This window comes from Carassius auratus, chromosome 8 (genome assembly GCF_003368295.1).
Source record: "Carassius auratus strain Wakin chromosome 8, ASM336829v1, whole genome shotgun sequence".
In the NCBI taxonomy this organism is placed as follows: domain Eukaryota; kingdom Metazoa; phylum Chordata; class Actinopteri; order Cypriniformes; family Cyprinidae; genus Carassius; species Carassius auratus.
In genome coordinates, this window is record NC_039250.1 from 24,033,786 (window position 1) to 24,054,905 (window position 21,120).

Consider the following 21,120-nt stretch of genomic DNA (forward strand, 5'->3'; position numbering starts at 1 on the left):
AGCTTTAGTCCTGATTCTGCCTGCTGGTACCCGAATCTTTCTCACTCTCGTTCCTTTATGCTTTCCATCCTGGAGCAGAGAGCATATGGAAGCCAGAGGGTTTTCGGTCTGACAGGAGAAGAATAGCATCGACACTGAATCATCTCTCCTCAGCACAAACTTACAGACATCCTCAGCAACTGCAGGCGGAGGGACAATAAAACTGTCAGACGATTGTGCGCTTTTGGACATCGCCTTTTGTGTGTCAATCAGTTGATTTCCTTATAGTTTCAGTTCATTCAAAGTGTGAATGTGCTCTTGAAAACTCTGAAGGAACATTTATGAGCACTCCAGAATCTCAACAATGCGTCTCTGCAGTGAGTTATGAGCTTATGATGTTGACCACACACTTGTCAGTGAGCAGCTGCAGGGCTGTTGTAGAAAACAATGATTTTCTTGTTTCCTTGAATAGGTCTATTTTAGTTGCGTCTTTTCTCTGCTCAGTTAAATCCACATGGAAATATGCAAATAATACATAGCCTGAGGCCACTCGCAGGTTTCCACAGGCTGCTACCATGTTAGCCGTAATGCTTACAATATACAGTAAATACATACATATGGTACATTTATGCTCATTAATTTGAATTAAAACAGTATGTCATGATATGTTATTATAATTAAACTATTCTCTCTTAATCATTAGTTCAGAATGGTTTACTTCATTCTTATTACCTCTTTCAAAATATTATAAGTTTGGCCTTAATACAAATATATTCACATGTGGCTGCTGACTGGAGTATTTATAAAGCCTTCTATTTATCAAAACAGTTTTTTGCTTCAGAGCTGTTTCAAATGGAACCGTTTCATAAAATACAAGCTTGCATTATTTAGTAATTAGCTCTTTTGCAATATTCATATCAACACTTCTGAATGCGACAGAAAACATACATTGGTCCAAAAACAGTTTAATTAACAGCATAACAACAGCCCCATAACAGTGGATGTTTAAAAAATATATACACACATGTATTTCTCTGAATGCACTATACATTAACACCACAGTGTCACTTCATGATAAACATTAAAATGTCTAGCTTCATGATATAGCTTAAATGTGATCTGTACATTACACAGTATGATATTGCAGTTATATGATTTGGAGACAAACAGTCTAGTGATAGCCCTTAAAGGAACAGTATACCAATAATTAGTTAAAAATCAGACCATCCGAGATGTAGTTGCATTTGTATCTTCATCAGAACAGATTTGGAGAAATGTAGCATTACACCACTTTGTCATCTGGATCCTCTGCAGTGAATACTGTAGGTGCCGTCAGAATGAGAGTCCAAATAGCTGATAAAACATCACAATAATCCACACAACTCCAGGTCATCATTTAGGTTTTTTTTTTTTTTTTTTTTTTTTTTACTTCAAACCGTTGTTTCTGACTAAAATACAAGTTTTCTCTACATAATATTGTTCTGTCTGATTCAGGACAGAAATGTGAACAAAGAGAAAACAGTCCAAACAGATATAAACAAATTTGAATTGTAAAGTAAGAGGACAACAAAGGATATACTCTTTTTTTACTGAAGAATTTTGGACTATGGACAGAAGCAACGTTTACATTTAAAACACATTGATGGATTTGTCCCTTACAAACACAGCTTTTCATTTCACTTTATTCATTGTTTTTATCTGCTGTTTTGACTCTCATTCTGACGGCACCCATTCACTGCAGAGGATCTACTGGTGAGCAAGTGATGTAATGCTACATTTCTCCAAGTCTGGTCTGATGAACAAACAAACTGATCTACATCTCAGATGGAATGACGACAAATTATCAGCAAATTCATTTTTGAGTGAACTATTACTTTGAATGTAATTTAAACATAAAATGGGACTAACATTAGCTAATAATAGACCTGAGGTGAACATGTTTTTCTGCCTTGGAACTCGGGTCTTTTTCACATACACAAGTCATTTACTCATAACAATAACAATTCAGCATTTCACATTATGTAAGTCATCTCATGAGAGAATGGCTGTATAGCCTACAGAGGCGAACGTGTCCAGTGAGGTAATCTAAAGCTGTACATGCCATTCTTCCATGATTTTACCATAAGAATATTATCATTCCAGTTCACTGTTTAAAATCAATATACTGGTTAGAGCTTTAAGTGAAACATTCAGCTTATAGATGGTAATATACACACATTTTAACAGTGTTTTATTATTACAGTGTGTCTACCATGAAAATAAATAAATAAAAACAGAATCTTAAAGATATCATGTTCCAATATGACTTTCGTTTTTTTCTTTTTTGGCAAATAAATACATGAACCATTTTTATTACTAAAATTAATTTTAAAATTATTTCCCTGACTTTGTCACTTTCACAGGCACTTTTTGTATTGCTCATTTTGAATCGCTCTTAACATGTCCATTAACCCAAAGAACTCCATTACACAACAAAAAACCCATACAGTGGGATCAGGTACCAAAGGACCCCCACATACTGATAATCAATCCTCTTTCTCTACACACAAAAGGAATAAATAAGCTTGGAAATATCACAGACCGTTCAATATGAAAGTTAGGCACTGATGATACCAATAAAACATTTTCCCATCAAAAATAAAAAATTTATGTTAATAAAAACAGGGAGTCTTTGTATTACCTTGTCCATTGGGGTCCATGTTGACGGTTTGGACTGAGAGGTGCATTGCTTCACAATGTGTATATTCATTTTTTAGTGGTTCTTGATTGAGTCACCAATGATTGAAGGCCCACAAAAATTGAGAAGGGAGAGAGGGAAAGTTGTTTAATATCCCGCAGGATAGCCGCCTTTCCTGGGGTCAGACTCGGCGCAGAGTTTGTCTCCTTGTCGCACAATGGCCTGGACTACTGCTCCTGGCGTCCTCTGCAGCTCTGTTACATGATTCTTCTGAGCCAGGCCATCAAGAACACTCTGAAGAACCAGAAACATATAATAAAAAATACAAATAACTGTCTTTTTACTGACTCATTAAACCGTTTGTCATGCCTTAAATTAGGTAAGCTCAGTTAAGTCCAGGGACCCACCTGCTCAAAGTCCTGTTCCACAACTGTCATGTTGGGGTTGAGCTGGTTGTGGACTCTTGGCTCTGTAACTGCTTTCTTCAGATCATAATTAAAGAACAGTGAGTTCAGGATCACCTGGGAGAAGTGGAAAAGGAGAGGTAAAAAGACGCTATTTTAAATACTACAAAAAATTCAAAATTATACTGCTTTTGCTGTACTTTGGATCAAATAAATGCAAGCTTAGTGAGCAGAAGAGACTTCTTTAAAAACATTTAAAAAACACTGTTCCAAAACTTTTGACTGGTATTGTATGCTCCAACCTCTAATAGGTTCCATACTGTATATGCTTTATACTTCCTATGACAAAATATTTTGTATATGGAAATGTATACATACTGTATATTTAATTTGCATAAGGGAAGCCAGGGTTAGAAAACACTACTGTACCCTGGCCATATGCATCCAGTGAGTATAGTTAAACGCTGTTTTGTGTTTGTGGTTACCAGAGCAGTTGCAGTGGTGATTTTCGTCCCCCCTGAGGCCCCAACCACCATTTTGACTCTGTGGTGTTTGTCAAATATTATCGTGGGGCTCATCGACGAAAGTGGTCTTTTACCTTGTCAAAAGACAAAAGTCGTATGTTAAAAAACAAAAAAAAACAACGTACCTGTGTGTCTAGAGATAATCTGTCATTTAATTTTGTTACCTGGCTGAATGAAGTTGTTGGGTGAAGGGGGAACCCCAAAGCCATCGTTAATGTAAGGAGAGCTGAAATCATCCATCTCGTCATTAAAGATAATGCCAGTTGAGCGTGACATCACCTTTGAGCCAAAACTATGAAAACACAAGATCAAGATCAAGACAATAAGATTCTTGTCATTTTCAGGGCTCAAGACTAAAATATGAGCATACTAAATATTATAAGAGGAACAGTGTTTATTGATTTGGGGCTCGAAAGTTTGGGCACCCCTTGCAGAATCTGTGAAAATATGAGTAATTTTAAAAAAAATAAGAGAGATCATACTAAATGCATGTTATTTTTTATTTAGTACTGTCCTGAGTAAGATATTGTACATAAAAGATATTAACATTTAGTACACAAGACAAAAAAAAATTGCTGAAATTATTAAAGTGACCCCACTCAAAAGTGACTGAAATCATCCATCATCAAAAAAATAAGACAAATTTGGCCATCTTCATCGTGTTCAAAAGTTTTCACCACCCAGCTCTTCATGCATCTTGTTTCCTTCTGGAGCATCAGTGAATGTTTGAATCTTTTTAAATAGTTGTGTTTGAGTCCCTCAAATGTCCTCAGTGTGATAAGGTGCATCTCAAAATCATAAAGTCACTGCTGGAAAGGGTTCAAATATGCAAAGATGCTGGAAAACTGAAGAATCTGCAGGACCTTAAAGATTTTTCTGAAGAACGCTGCTCAGTTTAACTGTTCAGAACAAACAAGGGACTCATGCACAACCATCACAAAACAGAAAGACAGTCGAGGATCATCAGGTAACAGAACACAGTACTAAGAACCAAGGGTTCCCAAACTTTTGAGTGAGGTTATTTTAATAATTTCAGCATTTTTTTTTTGTCTTGTGGACTAAATGTTAATATCTTTTATGTACAATATCTTACTCAGGACAGTACTAAATAAAATATAACATGCATTTAGTATGATCTCTCTTATTTTTTGAAAATGACTCGCATTTTCACAGATTCTGCAAGGGGTGCCCAAACTTTCGAGCCCCACTGTGTATATATATATATATATATATATATATATATATATATATATATATATATATATATATATATATATATATATATATATATATATATGAACAGGGAAATGCAGGTCAAGTGCTGTTTTTCTCTTACTAAAGGTTGATGGTGCTGGTGGCTGCCACCGCACTCCCATCCTCTGCGATGACTGACAGGTGAGCTGTGCCATGGTCATCAGGGACGAAGTACTCAGGATCATAGTAGCTGTCTGGGTGAGTAGTGTCATCTGTGATTTTACTCCTAATGTTGTCTGCAAAGTAGTCTGAGGTCATGTTGTGGATGAGCTGGGAAAGCAGATCATTGAAAATAGATTTACCAAAGGCCATTAAACTCACAGGTGCATGAAATAGGAACAGTAAGAGGCCTTGGAAAATATCATCTGCTGTATCGGATATTATTTATAAAGGACTCTTTAAACCACTTCACAGATCTTGAGCTAAAATGCATAAGTCCTCAAAACTCCTTGTGTGAGACCCAAAACAACAAATTATGTACAGTTAGTTGAACTCACGTCAGTAATGTTGAGGTAACGCGGGTCTCCCAGTTTACTCCTCTTGGCATAAGCAAAACGAAACGCCTCTACAATGCGATGATAAGTCAAAGTCCTCTCCTCTGCTGTTGACACACTGCTGTCTGAGAAGTTGAAACCTAGAAAACGAGTTGAATCCTTGATGTGAATTATACCTGTTATGCATATTTATATTAGGATACACAAACACTTCGCCTTGCATAATTCAGAAAGCCTTCATTCACATAGAACACATTTTGGTAACACTTTAGTATAGGTGCCAATTCTCACTATTAACTAGTTGCTTATTAACATACCTATTCATAATATATTGGTTGTTTATTGGTACTTATTCACATATTCACATATTCTTTGTGATTATATTCGACATAATCCTTATCACCTACCTTACTTATTATTATTAATTACAAAAGTTGTAGTTAATTATTTGTTAATAGCGAGAATTTGACCTTAAAGCATAGTCTGACCTGCATTTTTTGTTTCACTGCACTGCTTTTGATTTTATTTATTTTTTATGTAAACCTTTGCTAATCCCTTATGTATTTGACTGCTGCACTCACGTCTTGTGTGTTTTGCAGAATCACACATGACACACCATTCTTTAAACACTGCATTTAATGTAAAATTAGTTCAAGTTTAAACATAAATAAAAACAGACCTTTCATCTTGTGTTTTTAAATCCAGAACACGTTTTTGGTTTTAAATAGGTGAGACACAGGGCAGCCTGAAGGCAAAATGAAACATATCTGAAGACTAATTAAAAGTTGAACTTACTATGCCTTGAAGCATTGCATTTTTACTTTTAGAATGCTTGTCATGTACAATACACTGCAAAATATGTGGGATATGGTCAAATATGTTCTTCTAGCGCATATTTACATATAATAAATAATGGACAAGGAGTGCAGTGGAATGCAAAACCATATTCTGTGTTTACTTTACACAACTCTCTTGAATACTTTGTAGATATTTGCTATTCTATGAAAAGTGAAAAGTATATGAAAGTGGCACTACTATCAGATTCAAATTCAACTGGCACCATCTTGCATCTCATTTATTGACTGCAGTGACGATGAATAAGCAACATAAGATGGATAATATACAGTCATCTGATCATTATCACAAAATAAACCCAGAGGGTGTCACAAGACCTTATACTCCTCACCTTGTTCGCATATTTTGCAATGATCTGCTACATGTACATTCTTCCTTAAAGCATAACATGATGATGCTTGCCCTCATTAACATGGAAAAGTACATTTATATGAGTAATTCAACAAGTCTTTGGTTCTTTTAATTGTGGTGATTTTCAAAAACCCACCAATTCTCAACAAGTAAGAATACTTCATAATAAAAAAATAAAAAAAAGCTTTTTAGTGAATTGTTGGCCTTCTGGAAAGTATGTTAATTTACTGTATGTGTACTCAATACTTGGTAGGGGCTCCTTTTGCATTAATTACTGCCTCAGTTTTGCATGGCATGGAGGTGATCAGTTTGTGGCACTGCTGAGGTGGTATGGAAGCCCATGTTTCTTTGACAGTGGCCTTCAGCTCATCTTCCTTTTTTTGGTCTGTTGTTTCTCTTTTTCCTCTTGACAATAGCCCATAGATTATCTATGGGGTTCAGGTCTGATGAGTTTGCTGGCCAGTCAAGCACACCAACACCATGGTCATTTAACCAACTTTTGGTGCTTTTTGCAGTGTGGGCAGGTGCCAAATCCTGCTGGATAAAGAAATCAGCATCTTCAAAAAGCTGGTCAGCAGAAGGAAGCATGAGGTGCTCCAAAATTTCTTGGTAAACGGGTGCAGTGACTTTGGTTTTCAAAAAACACAATGAACCAACACCAGCAGATGACATTGCACCCCAAATCATCAAAGACTGTGGAAACTTAATACTGGACTTCAAGCAACTTGGGCTATGAGCTTCTCCACCCTTCCTCCCGATTCTAGGTCCTAAGTGTCACGATCCCCACACAAAAAAACACAGGACAGGTAGATCCAAAATGCAGTATGTTTATTTCAGGGGTAATCTAAATCGTAATCAGTCCAGGCAGGGGTCAAAACCAAAGAAACAAATCCAACATAAACAGACACAAAACAAACGGGCAAGAGCAAGACTAAGAAGAGGTGTAATAATTACAAGGACTCTGTGACACATACTAAAACAGTGCAATGATTAATAACCCGTGACAGGTGAGTGCAATGAGGAGACAGAGATTGTGGGGAATGTGGTTCATGAAGTGACAGCCACCGTGGGGAAGGAGGACATCTAGTGGTTACCCAGGGAACACAAACCAGACACTGTGACAATACCCCCCCTCTACGGAGCGGCTACCAGACACTTCAAGACAAGACTGACAAAACAAGACCAGGAGGAGGTGGACCGGCGGAGGATCAGGGGGAGGGACGGAGGGCCAGGCTCACAGAGGGGAACAGGACAGGAAGTGAACAACCAACCAAAAAAAAACCCAACAACAACACAACAGGAGATCAGGGTGGGTCAGTGTGTTCAGGGACCCAGGACTGTGCCGACCGGGCAGGATTCCAGGGTGGAGCAGAAGACCAGCATATCCGTGTGGTCGAGAAAGAGGCCCACCTGGGAGGCGCAGAGGACCACCACAACCGTGTGGTCGAGACTGGAGCACCCCAGGGCGGAGCAGAAGACCACCACAACCGTGTGGTCGGGACAGAAACCCCCCAGGGCGGAGCAGAAGACAACCACATCCGTGTGGTCGAGACCGAAACTCCCCAGGGTGGAGCAGAAGACCACCACAACTGCGTGGTCGGGATGGAAGCCCCCCAGGGCGGAGCAGAAGACCACCACATCCGTGTGGTCGAGACCGAAGCCCACCAGGGTGGCGCAGAAGACCACCACAGTGGGATCGGACTGACAGGAGAGCAAGTCTGGTTGGGTAAGTCTGAAACAGAGAACATGATAAAGTTAAGGGTAGCCTCCGTAGCCACGACAGGATCAGTCGAGCGCTCAGAGAGTTCGGCTGAGACGTGTCGAGGCTCTGGAAGTTCCGCAGAGGCCAGGAGAGACTCTTGTAGTTCAGCAGAGACATGTGGAGGCTCTGGTAGTTCCACAGAGACATGGAGAGGCTCTGGTAATCCCATGGTGTTTAGACTGGATTCCAGAAGATCAATGCTGACTTGACTCTGATCATGAAGATCATTGGTGGCCTGACTCTGCTTATTAAGATCATTGGTGACTTGCATTTGTTCATGAAGATCATTGGTGACTTGCATTTGTTCATGAAGATCATTGGTGACTTGCATTTGTTCATAAAGATCAATGGTGACTTGCCTTTGTTCATGAAGATCATTGGTGACTTGCATTTGTTCATGAAGATCAATGGTGACTTGCCTCTGCCCATGAAGATAGTCGGTGACTTGACCTTGCCCATGAAGAACACTGGTGACTTGACCTTGCCCATGAAGATCATTGGTGACTTGCCTTTGTCCATGAATTTCACGGGTGACTTGGCTTGACTCCAGAGTGTCAACGGTGACTAGCCCTGACTCTGGAAGGTCAACAGTGACTAGCCCTGACTCTGGAAGGTCAACGGTGACTAGCCCTGACTCTGAAAGGTCATCGGTGACTAGCCCTGACTCTGGAAGGTAAACGGTGACTAGCTCTGACTCTGGAAGGTCATCTGTGACTAGCCCTGACTCTGGAAGGTCATCGGTGACTAGCCCTGACTCTGGGCTGGCTGCCACTTTGTGCAGTGGCTCTGGACTGGCAGCCATCTTGTACTGTGGCGCTGGCTCAGCAGACGTGACGTGAACCGTCTCTTAATCAGCAGACGGGACGTGAACACTCCTGGGAATCTCTAGGATCTTGGTCAGCATAGAAAAATAATCTAAAAAGGTTTCAGCGGCCATCTTGGCAGGTGGTGCTGGGCTGGCGGCCATCTTGCATCGTGGTGCTGGGCTGGCGACCACTTTGTGCCTTGGCGCTGGGCTGGCATCCATCGTGCCTCGCGGCGCTGGGCTGGCGGCCATCTTGTGTCGTGTCGCTGGACCTGCGGCCATCATGGGCAGTGGTGCATGGGCTGTTGCTTTTCTGTCAGTAGAGTAGCTTTGCTTGCTGGACCGATGTTCACCTTTGTGCGCATTTTCCTGTTGAATATGATTTCATATGGTGACACTCCTTTTGAACTGTGTGGAGTTGCACAGTATGTGAGCAAGAAGTCCTGTATGAATGGTTTCCATGGTTTCCTCTCCTGCTCGGCAGTAAGAAGTGTTTCTTTGAGAATGCAGTTCCAGCGTTCAATAGCTCTGTTTGCTTGTGGATAATACAAAGATACTTTTCTGTGTGTAATATCTCTTACTGCCAGAAATTCTGTGAACTCGCTCGATGTAAACTGTGTCCCATTGTCACTAATGAGTTCTGTGGGGTTGCCGAAGCGGGCAAACACAGCAGACAGGAAGGTAGTGACAGCCGTGGTTGTGATTGAATGTGTAAAAGCCACCTCCGGCCACTTTGTATAATAATCAATCAGCGGCAGTGGAACGGGCTGAAGTGGAGCAGCATGCCTCTTAGCGCTTTTATCATTCATCTGGCTGGTCACACATGCACTAATGCTGTCCTGCACCAACATGTCCATGCCAGGCCACTAGTATGCGCAGCCTCTTCTTGGTGTGCACAACACCCTGGTGAGTTTCATGTGCCAGGTCCACCAGCTGTTTTCTCAGAGCTACAGGCACTAGCCGTCAGTAAGGGCCCCTGTATATTATCACATCTTGAACTGAGAGTTCATTTCTTAGTAGCAAAGTAGGATTTGAGCACCGTCTGTAGAGACTTCCGTCTGCTGTTTTAGGCCACCCCTTTTTTGTCTGTGCCCTGATGGCAGTAAGCTCTGGGCATGCTTCACATGCCCCAGCAAAGTCCTTCACTGAGGGAGCTTTCAGTTCTGTGTCTAGCAAAGCTTCAAGTTTTGGCTCAGTCACTGGCTCTGCATTCTCTTCTGATGGTAGAGGCAGATGGGAGAGACAGTCAGCAGCATAGATTTGTGCTCCTGCACGATACACTACGTGAGCCTGGTGATCTGTACACAGTGTTAATCTTGTCCCCCATAAGAACGTCCACCACTTTTCCACAGCCCACACAGAGGCTAATGCCTCCTTTTCCACAATAGAGTATTTTCGTTTGGCAGAGGTCAGTGAAGGTGAGGCAAAAGCAACTGTGCACTACAGCCATGTTAGGTTTACATAAGACCACAAACATTTTCAGTGCCAAATTCTTTCTTCGTGTGACAACGATGGGTGATACCCATGGAGATGCATCAATCCTCTCTATCACATCAGTTTCTAACAATCTCTCCAATTCAGCAGAGACAGCTTGTTTAACTGAAAGTGGAAGTCTCCGCAGCTTTTGTTGAACAGGTTGAACGTCTTCCCTGACTTTTACATGGTGAATGAAACCATAAGCAAGACCTAACTTTTCCCCAGTCACAGCTCCGGCTTTGATCTCTCCGATCTGACACTGGACCCACAGGTGAGAGCACACTGTTGTTGTCAATAGAAAGTCTCAGTGCTCTGAATAAGTCCATTCCCAGCAGAGCCATGCCTGTCTTCATGATGTTGCATACTGCACTGTAGTTAACATGCAACCTAGCACTGAAACGTCAACTTTGGTGTAAGTCACTAAAAAAATTTCTGGCTCAGCAAGCGGAATACCACTGAAGTGCATTCTGAGGTGCTCAGGAATGATTGACACCGCAGATCCCGTATCCACCACTTACTCCACAGTACAGGAAGTTGCTTTTGCTTTTATGGATACTGTACATTTTGTCATCTCATCCATTTTCTATCATTCGCACTGTATTAATTTCCAAAATAACCACTTCTCCTAGTTTGGCTGTGTTTTGTTTGTACTTACATACACGAGCAAAGTGTCTGATCCACATCTAAAACAGCTTTGATCTGGTTTCAGTGCTGCTGCAGGCTCTGCGGAATAACTGCTCTATGTTCTGGTTCTGAATTAATGTTTCGGTCTCGCCTTCACCACTGTAGCATGCGGCTCCAAAGCTAGACTCTGAGCATGTCCAATAGCTGCTTCGACTTGACACGCCAACTTTACTGCTGTATCCAGAGTGAGGTCTGCCTCAGTTTGTACTTTTCAGTTTGAACAGTCTCTCACGTATTTTTTACACAGCTAGCGTGCTCAATGAGTTGGTCCCGTATCATTTCATCTGTATTACCAGCAAACCCCCATGTAGTAGCTAACTCATGTAGCACGTCCACATACTCGGCTACAGTCTCATGTGGTCTCTGTACTCTTTGCCTGAACTTGTATCATTCCACCACAACATTTATTGCTGGACTGAAATGTGCATGCAGTGCAGCCACTGCTGAATCATAGGTTGTACTTATGTTTGTGAGTGTATAAAATACATGTTGGCCTTTGGTGCCCAAGCAGTGTAGGAGAATTGCACGCTTCCTCATATCGGGCCAGTCACCCCCTCCATGTGAATAGCGAGCAGGTAATTTCCGAGCATTTTCATCCACATATCAAACGGGATAGTGGGTCGTCCACTGCATGGCAGGAACAACGCAGGGAGAGGCACACCGGCAGTCGCCATCCTCATCACCAATTTGTTATGTTTTAATCTTGTAATAGTCACAGCAGAACAGACGAGACCTGACACTAGTATCAACTTCACTTGTTTTTTTATTTTTTTTATTCTCTTCTCTTTTTGTTCCTACAAACATTCAGTCCCATGTGAGCTACATCGCCCTCTACAGGTTAAACCGTAACTCAATACACAACATCGTTCTGCCGCCTTGTTATTATTTTGTCTTTACTTTATTTGTAAAGCCAAGAAAGAGTTTATCTCTCATTAATGAGAAGAATGCGTTGTCGTGTAGTAGCCATTAAATGTGTGGGACACCAACTCCTCATTTTCTATCTCTTTCATTTCATGTATTTAACGAGTTATCTGCGACTACAGGCTTTAATCCTCCAGCGCTTGCTCGCATGCGATGTGTGTATGTGTGTGAGAGAAAGAGAGAAATGCAGTGATGAAATGAAATAGCTGGGCAGTTTGATAGCCAAATTATAATAAGCAGCCAAATAAAAATAATAGTTATTATTATAATCGAATACATTAATGGGAAAATGAGCCTTATATTATCTTGATTATCGACAGAGAAATCTGCTAATGTTGATATCTCTGACTATCATCGATACACGATACTATCTTCTAACGGCACAACCCTAAGCTGTACATTCAATTTGTTTATTTAGGATAACCTTATATATTATAAATTGCCATATCTTGCTTAAACATATCACATTAATGGGTCAGCTGATTGGCTCAAAAGATTCCTGGAAGTCTACTAATAAGATAAATAAGAATGCTAATGAATGACACTCTCCAGGTATTCTAGACTAGAGGTCCTTGATTCGATTACACACACACGGGAACAATGTGAGACTCACCATCCACTATGTTGAGAATCAGAGCGAGTACAGGTCCACTGGATGGAGCATCAGGAATATAAATGGTGTACTCTCCCACATTTAACTTCAGGGGGGTCTCATTCAACACTGGCTTATATTCCATTAGGTCCTCAAGTGTTATAATCCCTCCTGTAGTGACACATTGATTTGCATATATATATATATATATATATATATATATATATATATATATATATATATATATATATATATATATATATATATATATATATATATATATATATATATATATATATATTATTATTAGGTAATCTAACCTTCAGCACATGATAAAAAAGGTCAATAAAGAAAGTATGAAATGACCTGCAGCCTGGATATCATCCACTATATTTCGAGCCATAGATCCATTGTAAAAAACATCCGGCCCTTCTTCCGCTATCTTCTCGAAGGTGTCAGCAAGTTTGGAAAATCTAATGATATCATTTTCCTTCAGGAGGTTTTTGTCTGAGTCACAAAACACTTCACTGGAGCAAAGACAGAGAGAGGAAAAGATCAATATGATGTCTTTAAAAAGTACAGTAGAGAGTTTGGAGTGTGGTGAGTTAGGATTGTTATTTGTGATTGCATCATATGATGCAGTATGATGTAATTACAAATTACACACCAATACACCTTAGTACACTTGTTACTGTGTGCTATTTTCAATTATGATAAGTGGATTTTCTCAAAGACTGCCTAGTTTTCTAGTGTCCAAAAGATAAAGGCTCACCACAATGTAATGTCACTCAGAATTGAATCCTTGTTTTTTGCAATGGCATTGGCCAAGGCCCTGCCAATTGGAAAACCATTGCGTGCCAGTTCTATACTGGGCTCAAACAGTTCCCTCCATGGCAGTCTCCCATGTCTTTTGTGTGCCATCTCGTAACCGCGGATTTCTCCTGGTATGGCGATGGACAACCCTCCTGCCATACAAACCAGACACAGTAATTCATTATTCAATGGACAAATCTACAATAAGATCAATGACATGATGCTCATCTTCTGTATATCAATATGTTTTAATGCAATTAATGCACATTAAAAGGCTCATTAAAAGAACATAATTATTAAAAACAAATACAAAAAAACTAAAACAAAAAAGTAAAATTAGTAAATTATAATTTTTATATTGGGAAATGTTTTTATACTTTTAATCAGAAAGGATTCTAATTAAACAATAGACATTTAGAATTTTACAAAAGTTTTCAAATAAATGTTGTTCTTTTGAACTTGCTATTCAAAGAATCTTTCCAATTTGGTTTCCACAAAAATATAAAGCAGCACAACTGCTTTCAACATTGAACATAATAAGAAATGTTTACTGATTTAAATTGTAAATAGTATTTGTATTAATATTTTTGATTAAACATATGCAGACTTGGTGAACAGAAAAGATTTCAAACATGAAAACAAATCTTATTTTACTCAAACTTCTGAACTGAGTTTGACATAATCTTTTGTTATTTCTTAGTCAAATAATAAATGTATATACATTAAAAAGATTAACAATACTGCTTCACTGCTTTATAATATTTGGGAGAAAAAATTGTTCACCAAATCAAAGTAATGTGATGTGACCATCATGCAGAAAAAAATGAAATGATGACATAGAGATTAAGTCTAGACTCTTAACTGTTTGTCAGGGTCAGTAAGTCTCTTAAGAGATCAGATCATTTATTTTATAGAATGGAGGCTGTACTTGGTGATATTTACAATAATGGTAATGTACCTTTCCGTGACAGCTGGGTGTTATTGCCAAACATGTCCTCTGAAGCATTCATTGGAGCAGTTTCTCTGGCATCAATTGTCTCAACCTTTCCTGTGGACCAACACATGGAATTTTTTATTTTTAATACTTCAAGTCTAAAATTAATTTGGACAGAAACCTAAGGCTTGTGTGTCATCATCATTTGTTATTTACTATGTTAGCTTCATCTGAAGAGGTAGTGTTTGCTGATGTTTTCACATCATTTGCTGACTCTTTGAAGCAAGATTTGCGGTCACTGTGATGTTGAGTAAACACTGAGTCCTTCTGTTAGGCACTTGACCTCAGGATGCTACAGGGTCATGTCTTTTTCTATTAATGTACTGTAAGTCACTTTGCATGACAAGTTTCTGCTGAATGGCAAATGACCTCTGCGTCATATTAAACTCCCAAAGCCATGTCCTTTCATGCCAGAACTGACTTGAAAAATATGTCAAAGTGGAGGAGAATTTACAGAAAGTTAGTTCATGGGTTTTTTATACCAAAGTGTGAGCAATTCCAAGGTCATGGGTTTGATTCATAGGTAAACTTTTTTAATGCATAAATTAATGCATAAATGTCATTGTTGTACCTGTTGACGCATTGTATATGGTGAAGTACAGTCCTCCTCCAATGCCCATGCTGTGTGCATTGAATAGCCCAACACACAACAGAGCAGCAATGGAAGCATCAACCGCTGAACCATTGCGCTTTAAGATGTCCCTGAAACACAAAGAATGTTGTGTTTTTGAACTGACGTGCATGATGTTCAGTGACAGGCATTGAAACTTTTAACTCTAGACATTTGGACTCTTACCTTCCAACCTCAGAGCACCTCCCGGCATCTGCTGCTACGGCTGCTTTTGAGTAGAAGTGGTTCGAGTATACAGTGAGTCTCTTATTTCCAATTCCCAAATACACACCCAGAAAAAAACCCACTGCAGCCACAAGCAAGACCACCAGGCCAGCAACGAGAGACTTCTTGACCATTTTCCTGGATAGATACAGAATGTGAATCCAGGATGGTTGAGATAAAAACATTTGAGGGCATATTTGATAAGTGACATTTATGCAGTGTTGGGAAGGTTACTTTGAAAATGAAATATGTTACAATAGGTTACAAGTAACCCTTTTTTAAATTAAATAAGTAGAGTAACTATTTCAGTTATTTTATTAAATTATGAAAAAAAAAACAGTTACATCCTAATATGAAATAAAACAGTTATCAAATAAGTACTAAACTCCTGAAACATTGGTGTCTCAAATTTGAGAAATTTTAGAGCAGTCAATGTAATTTGGGAAAGAAATCAAAGCAGTATGTGTGTGTTGCAATATTCAGAAATAACCCCTCTTTTTAATTGTCAACAATTTCATAAGTAACTATAAATTAATTACACATTGTTTCCTCAGTAACTGTACTGGATTGCAGCTACAGGTTACATGTTATTTTAAGGTGTTCTTGTTACAGTGTAATTATACATTTAACTACATGTACTTACTGTATGGTTAGGGTTTGGCTTAGGGTTACTTGCATGTAATTATTATGCATAATTAATTACTATTAAAATAAAAGTAAGCACATGTTGTCACCATGTCTGGTCTGTGTTTCCCTGGGTGTCCACTAGTGGTCTCACTTCCCCATAGTCACCCCTACTGTAGGCACTACATTTCCCACAAGCCTTTGTCCCATTCATCACTGTTAATTGCACACCTGTTATTGCACTCAGCTGTCTTCACTTTCATCGTTATCAACTGTCCATATATACCAGTCTGTCTCATTCTATTTCATGGAGTCCTTGTTTTCCCCTTTTTCAGTCACCCCTTTTTCTCACGTTCCCTTGTGTTTTCTTGTTTCTTGTTTCTTGTTTCTTGTTTTTGGACTGCTTTCCCTGTTTTTGACCTCTAGCCTGTTTTGGATTTTGTTATTTGGATTACCCCATTAAACACTGCAATTGGATCTTTCATCTCCTGTGTGCAATCATTACAGAATGATTCCATCATGCCCAGATCCAGCAGTGTGGGATTTCGTATCAGTTCCCCAGCCACCATAGAGGAGAGGATGGGGAGGCTTTCAAGATTAACTACCCTCCGGCAAAAGGGGATTGAGGTGGGTGGTTTGGCACAATTATTCTGGACCATGGCGGTAGGCATGGGGTACAATGATAAGGAACTTAAAGACCTTTTTAACGCCTGCCTGGATAACCCTGTGCCTGAGTGGGAAATGAATGAGCTGGAGATCTTGGATTTTTGGGGATTCACAATGTTCCTACAGCATCGGTCTCAGATACCCCAGCCACACCTGTCTTTCCAGGTGTGATGGCCAACTCTAGACCTGTGTCTCCAGACAGGAGGACCGCCAGCCCAGCTACACAGCACAAGGTGGCCGCTAGTCCAGCGCCACTGCACAAGATGGCCGCCAGCCCAGAGCCACAGCACAAGGTGGCAGCCGGCCCAGCTTCACAGCACAAGGTGGCCACCAGCCCAGCGCCACAGCACAAGTTGATCGCCGACCCAGCGCCACTGCACAAGATGACAGCCACAGGTGACTGTCCAGAGTTAAGTCAGGTCCCCACTGACCAGGTCCCCGTGGTTCCTCCAGAGTCAAATCAGGTCCCCGTTGACCCTCCAGAGTCGAGTCAGGTCCACGTTGATCCTTCAGGTCCATGTGGTCCCTCCAGAGTCGAGTCAGGTCTCCGTGGTCCCTCCAGAGTCGAGTTGGGTCCCCGTGGTCCCTCCAGAGTCGAGTCAGGTCCCCGTGGTCCCTCCAGAGTCGAGTCGGTCCCCATTGACTCTCCAGAGTCAGGTCAAGTCCATTAACACTCATGAGTCAAGCACTACCACAGTTAGACCTCACGAATCAAGTCAAGTCACCAATGATCTTAATGGGCAAGGTCAAGTCAACCGTGTTCTTCATGGGCAAAGTCAAGTCATCGTTGATCTTCATGAGCAAGGTCAAGTCACCGTTGATCTTCATGAGCAAGGTCAAGTCACCGTTGATCTTCATGAGCAAAGTCAAGTCACCGTTGATCTTCATGAGCAAAGTCAAGTCACCGTTGATCTTCCTGAGCAAACTCAAGTCACCATTGATCTTCCTGAACGAAGTCAAGCCACAGTTGATCTTCCTGAACCCAGTCAAATCACCACGTATCTACCAGAGCCTCTTCACATCTCTGCTGAGCTACCAGAGCCTCTCCACGTCTCTGCTGAGCTACCAGAGCCTCTCCACGTCTCTGCTGAACTACCAGAGCCTCTCCACGTTTCTGCTGAACTACCAGAGCCTCTTCACGTCTCTGCTGCACAGCTGTGGTGGGCTTCTGCGCCACCCTGGTGGGCTTCTGTCCAGTCCGCTCTGCTGTGGTGGGCTCCAGTTCCATTTGCGCCATTCCAGTGGGCTCCAGTTCCTGCTCCACCCTGGATTCCTGACCTGTCGGCTCTGCCCTGAGCCCCTGAAATTTCCATTCCCTCCTGGCCTCTTTGTTTAGTTTTTTTTTTTTTTTACTTCCTGTCTCTGTTTCCCTCTATGGACCTGGCCCTCCATCCCTCTCCCTGGTCCTCCGCCTGTCCACCTCCCTCCTGGTCTCCTTGTTGTTTTTTTGTTTTTTACTTCCTGTCTCTGTTTCCCTCTATGGACCCGGCCCTCCGTCCCTCCCTCTGGTCCTTCACCAGTCCACCTCCCTCCTGGTCTCCTTGTGGTTGTTTTTTGTTTTTTCACTTTCTGTCTCTGTTTCCCGCAATGGACCTGGCCCTCCATCCCTCCCCCTTATCCTCCACCAGTCCACCTCCTTCCTGGTCTCTGTGTTCCTTGGTTTGTTCAGTGGAGCATCTGGTAGCTGCTCCTTAGAGGAGGGGGTAATGTCTGGTCTGTGTTTCCCTGGGTGTCCACTAGTGGTCTCACTTCCCCATAGTCACCCCACTGCAGGCACTACATTTCCCACGAGCCTTTGGATTTTGTTATTTGGATTACCCCATTAAACACTGCAATTGGTTCTTTCGTCTCCTGTGTGCAATCGTTACACATGTAACATATAACAAGGAAACCAAAATAAAGTCTTACTCAGTTACCTTTATTTTGTAATTAAATTATGTAATTTCAAGTCATGTGACTAGTAACTGCCCAACACTGCATTTATAAAAAATAGCATTCATTACAGACAATGCAAATGTGTTTGTTTACATGTATTTTGTACACTGATGTGCTTATCACCACCACTTCAGTGTAATTTATTTCATCATTGATCAGTGAAGGGTGTCCACAGCAACATCACAGTTTCAAATCCATGCACCAGGATATAAGCATGCAAACAAGGATGTGCTATTTTCTTTCAAATCAAAGCATAAATACACATAGAAACAGTGCATTCTTGTAGCGTGGCTGGCACAGAAGAGCATAGGCAGTTTGAGTGATGTGGAGAGACACAGAGGAGACTGTTGACAAAGGAATTGTTGAATAAAGTCATTATTTTTGTTTTCTATTTGTACAACCTCCACATCATCTAGTCATTTATACACATCATAAAACCAGTTTCTTATTTTTTTTTTAACAAGTTGCGATTGCTTTTGTACATTCATGCAATTGATTGCACACAGTTATCGGCAGTTTCCTACATTATCAGTTACTAATGCAATGTTGCTCATTTTGCAAATTTATTATATACTTTTCTGTGTAAATAGTCTTACCCCTCAAAAAATCTAGTCTTTAGTTCATCGTAAAAGTTTTACTCATTATTATTAGACTTTTTCTCAATTTGGCATGAATTGTGCAAGTGAATCTTCTAATGAAGAGAATGTAGATGATAAACCAATGATAAACCATTTCTCTGAAATAGCTCAAAGGATCATCTCATGAATCTTCAGTTAAAAAGCTTACTGTATACTGTATGGAAAGAGGACAACACAAGAGTTACAGATTCTGACAATGGACTTATTTTCATCTTTGTGCCCATATTTCATTTTCCATTTCTATATCACAATTACATTGAAAAGTGTTTTTTTTTTTTTTTTTTTTTTTTGGCCAGACCATATATGGCATACATAAGCATATGGCATATTGTTTAATACAGTAACTGTCATACATGTTGCCATAGTTTACATCAGAAGAACATCCCTCCAGAGTTCACTGTTATATTGCCGACATGACTAAGCAATCTGTAAACTATGACACAAGGACTTGTCATTCTGATGGCACTGACATGTTCATTGACACAGATATTTATTTTTGAGAGATGAACTAAGGATTTTGAGCAAGAGACTGGCTTTTGCAGGTAATAGATGGTGTTTTCCTATTTGTACATGTTGTTTTGAGAAATGCACTTACTGTTTTGCAAATCTCAAGGATGATTCGAGAAATGTACCAAAGTGACTGAGAAAAACTGTAACAGACCTGTTGAATAAACCCATTACAATTACACATCATCATCATCAATGTTTACAGCAAGTTTAATAGAAAAGTTTTAGCATTCATTCTACAAGTCTTGACATTTCAAACATTGTGTTCTAGCCTCGAATTAGCCCAGCATGCAGAGTTCAGAGAGGATTCATTCATGTGTAAATCCAAGCCTTTCAAAAGTCACACACTATACAAGCCCTGAATGTTATTTCCCAGTTATAGTTAACTCTTATAGATGGATAGATTGATCTATCGATAGACACAAAGATAATCAAACAGACAGACAGACAGACAGATAGACGGATGGACGGATGGGTTAACAAATATATAGACATACCTCACAGATGATTTAGTCTGATGAACCATAATAAAGAGACTGGATCCTTTTTCTTTGTACGAGTGTATTTATTAAGACAAGTGTGGATAGGTCCAGGGACAGATATGATCTTTGCTAATTAAAATTTAACTCCAGAGGTTATAACCCAACTTTACTTGGTGACTGGCTAAGATTTTTTTCATACTCATATGAAACCTTGCCCTGTTTTTAAGAGCTTAGGAACTACAGAGGTCAAACTACTGCAATCTTGTTGACAATGCATTTACTCCACTCTTAATCTTAGACATTTAATATATAAATAAATGAATACAGACTGAGGTCCAAATGTCTAAGACCACAATGTAAAAAAAAATATTGTGATTGTAACAGTAAAATACTGTAAATATGATACAGTTAAAACCTGTTAATTGGTTACTAGTAAGTTTCCATAATATATATGGTGAATAAATGTAATTACATTTAATGTAATTTTACAGTAAAATACTGTTTAAAATATTTTTTTTGGAAGTGAAATAAGTAATTGTATAATTTACAGTGAAAAAACATAAATAGAGAGTCCCAGAATTCCCTGCATGACAATTTTTTTAATAGCTATGTTTTTAATAACTTTCTTCTTGTTTTTTTTTTTTTGTTTTTTTTTTTTTATTTTATTTTTTATCAGCTTTGTACATAAGGGTTTTATCTTACATTCAATGTTGTTAATTGAATTCTATTGTATTATTTTGGCACAAGTTTCTTTTGATGATTATCATTGCATTACAATGGTTACATTTTTTTTTTTTGTACTTCAATAAGTTGCTTTATTAACATTACATCAGTTAATGAAATACTTT

At 39.8% G+C, this 21,120-nt stretch overlaps 1 protein-coding gene across 1 annotated transcript; it reads right to left on the minus strand.

Moving 5' to 3' along the window:
* Positions 1-1,734: 1,734 nt before the first annotated feature.
* On the minus strand, positions 1,735-19,912 carry LOC113107736 (glutathione hydrolase 1 proenzyme-like). The gene is made up of 13 exons (XM_026270429.1): positions 19,879-19,912; positions 15,382-15,558; positions 15,157-15,287; positions 14,550-14,639; positions 13,551-13,743; positions 13,145-13,305; positions 12,800-12,949; positions 5,336-5,472; positions 4,921-5,108; positions 3,749-3,876; positions 3,546-3,658; positions 3,064-3,177; positions 1,735-2,950 (listed from the first exon to the last, which is right to left on the minus strand). The coding sequence occupies exons 2-13, from the start codon at positions 15,552-15,554 to the stop codon at positions 2,804-2,806; spliced, it is 1,725 nt and encodes a 574-aa protein (XP_026126214.1). The 5' UTR covers positions 15,555-15,558; positions 19,879-19,912; the 3' UTR covers positions 1,735-2,803.
* Positions 19,913-21,120: the final 1,208 nt, after the last annotated feature.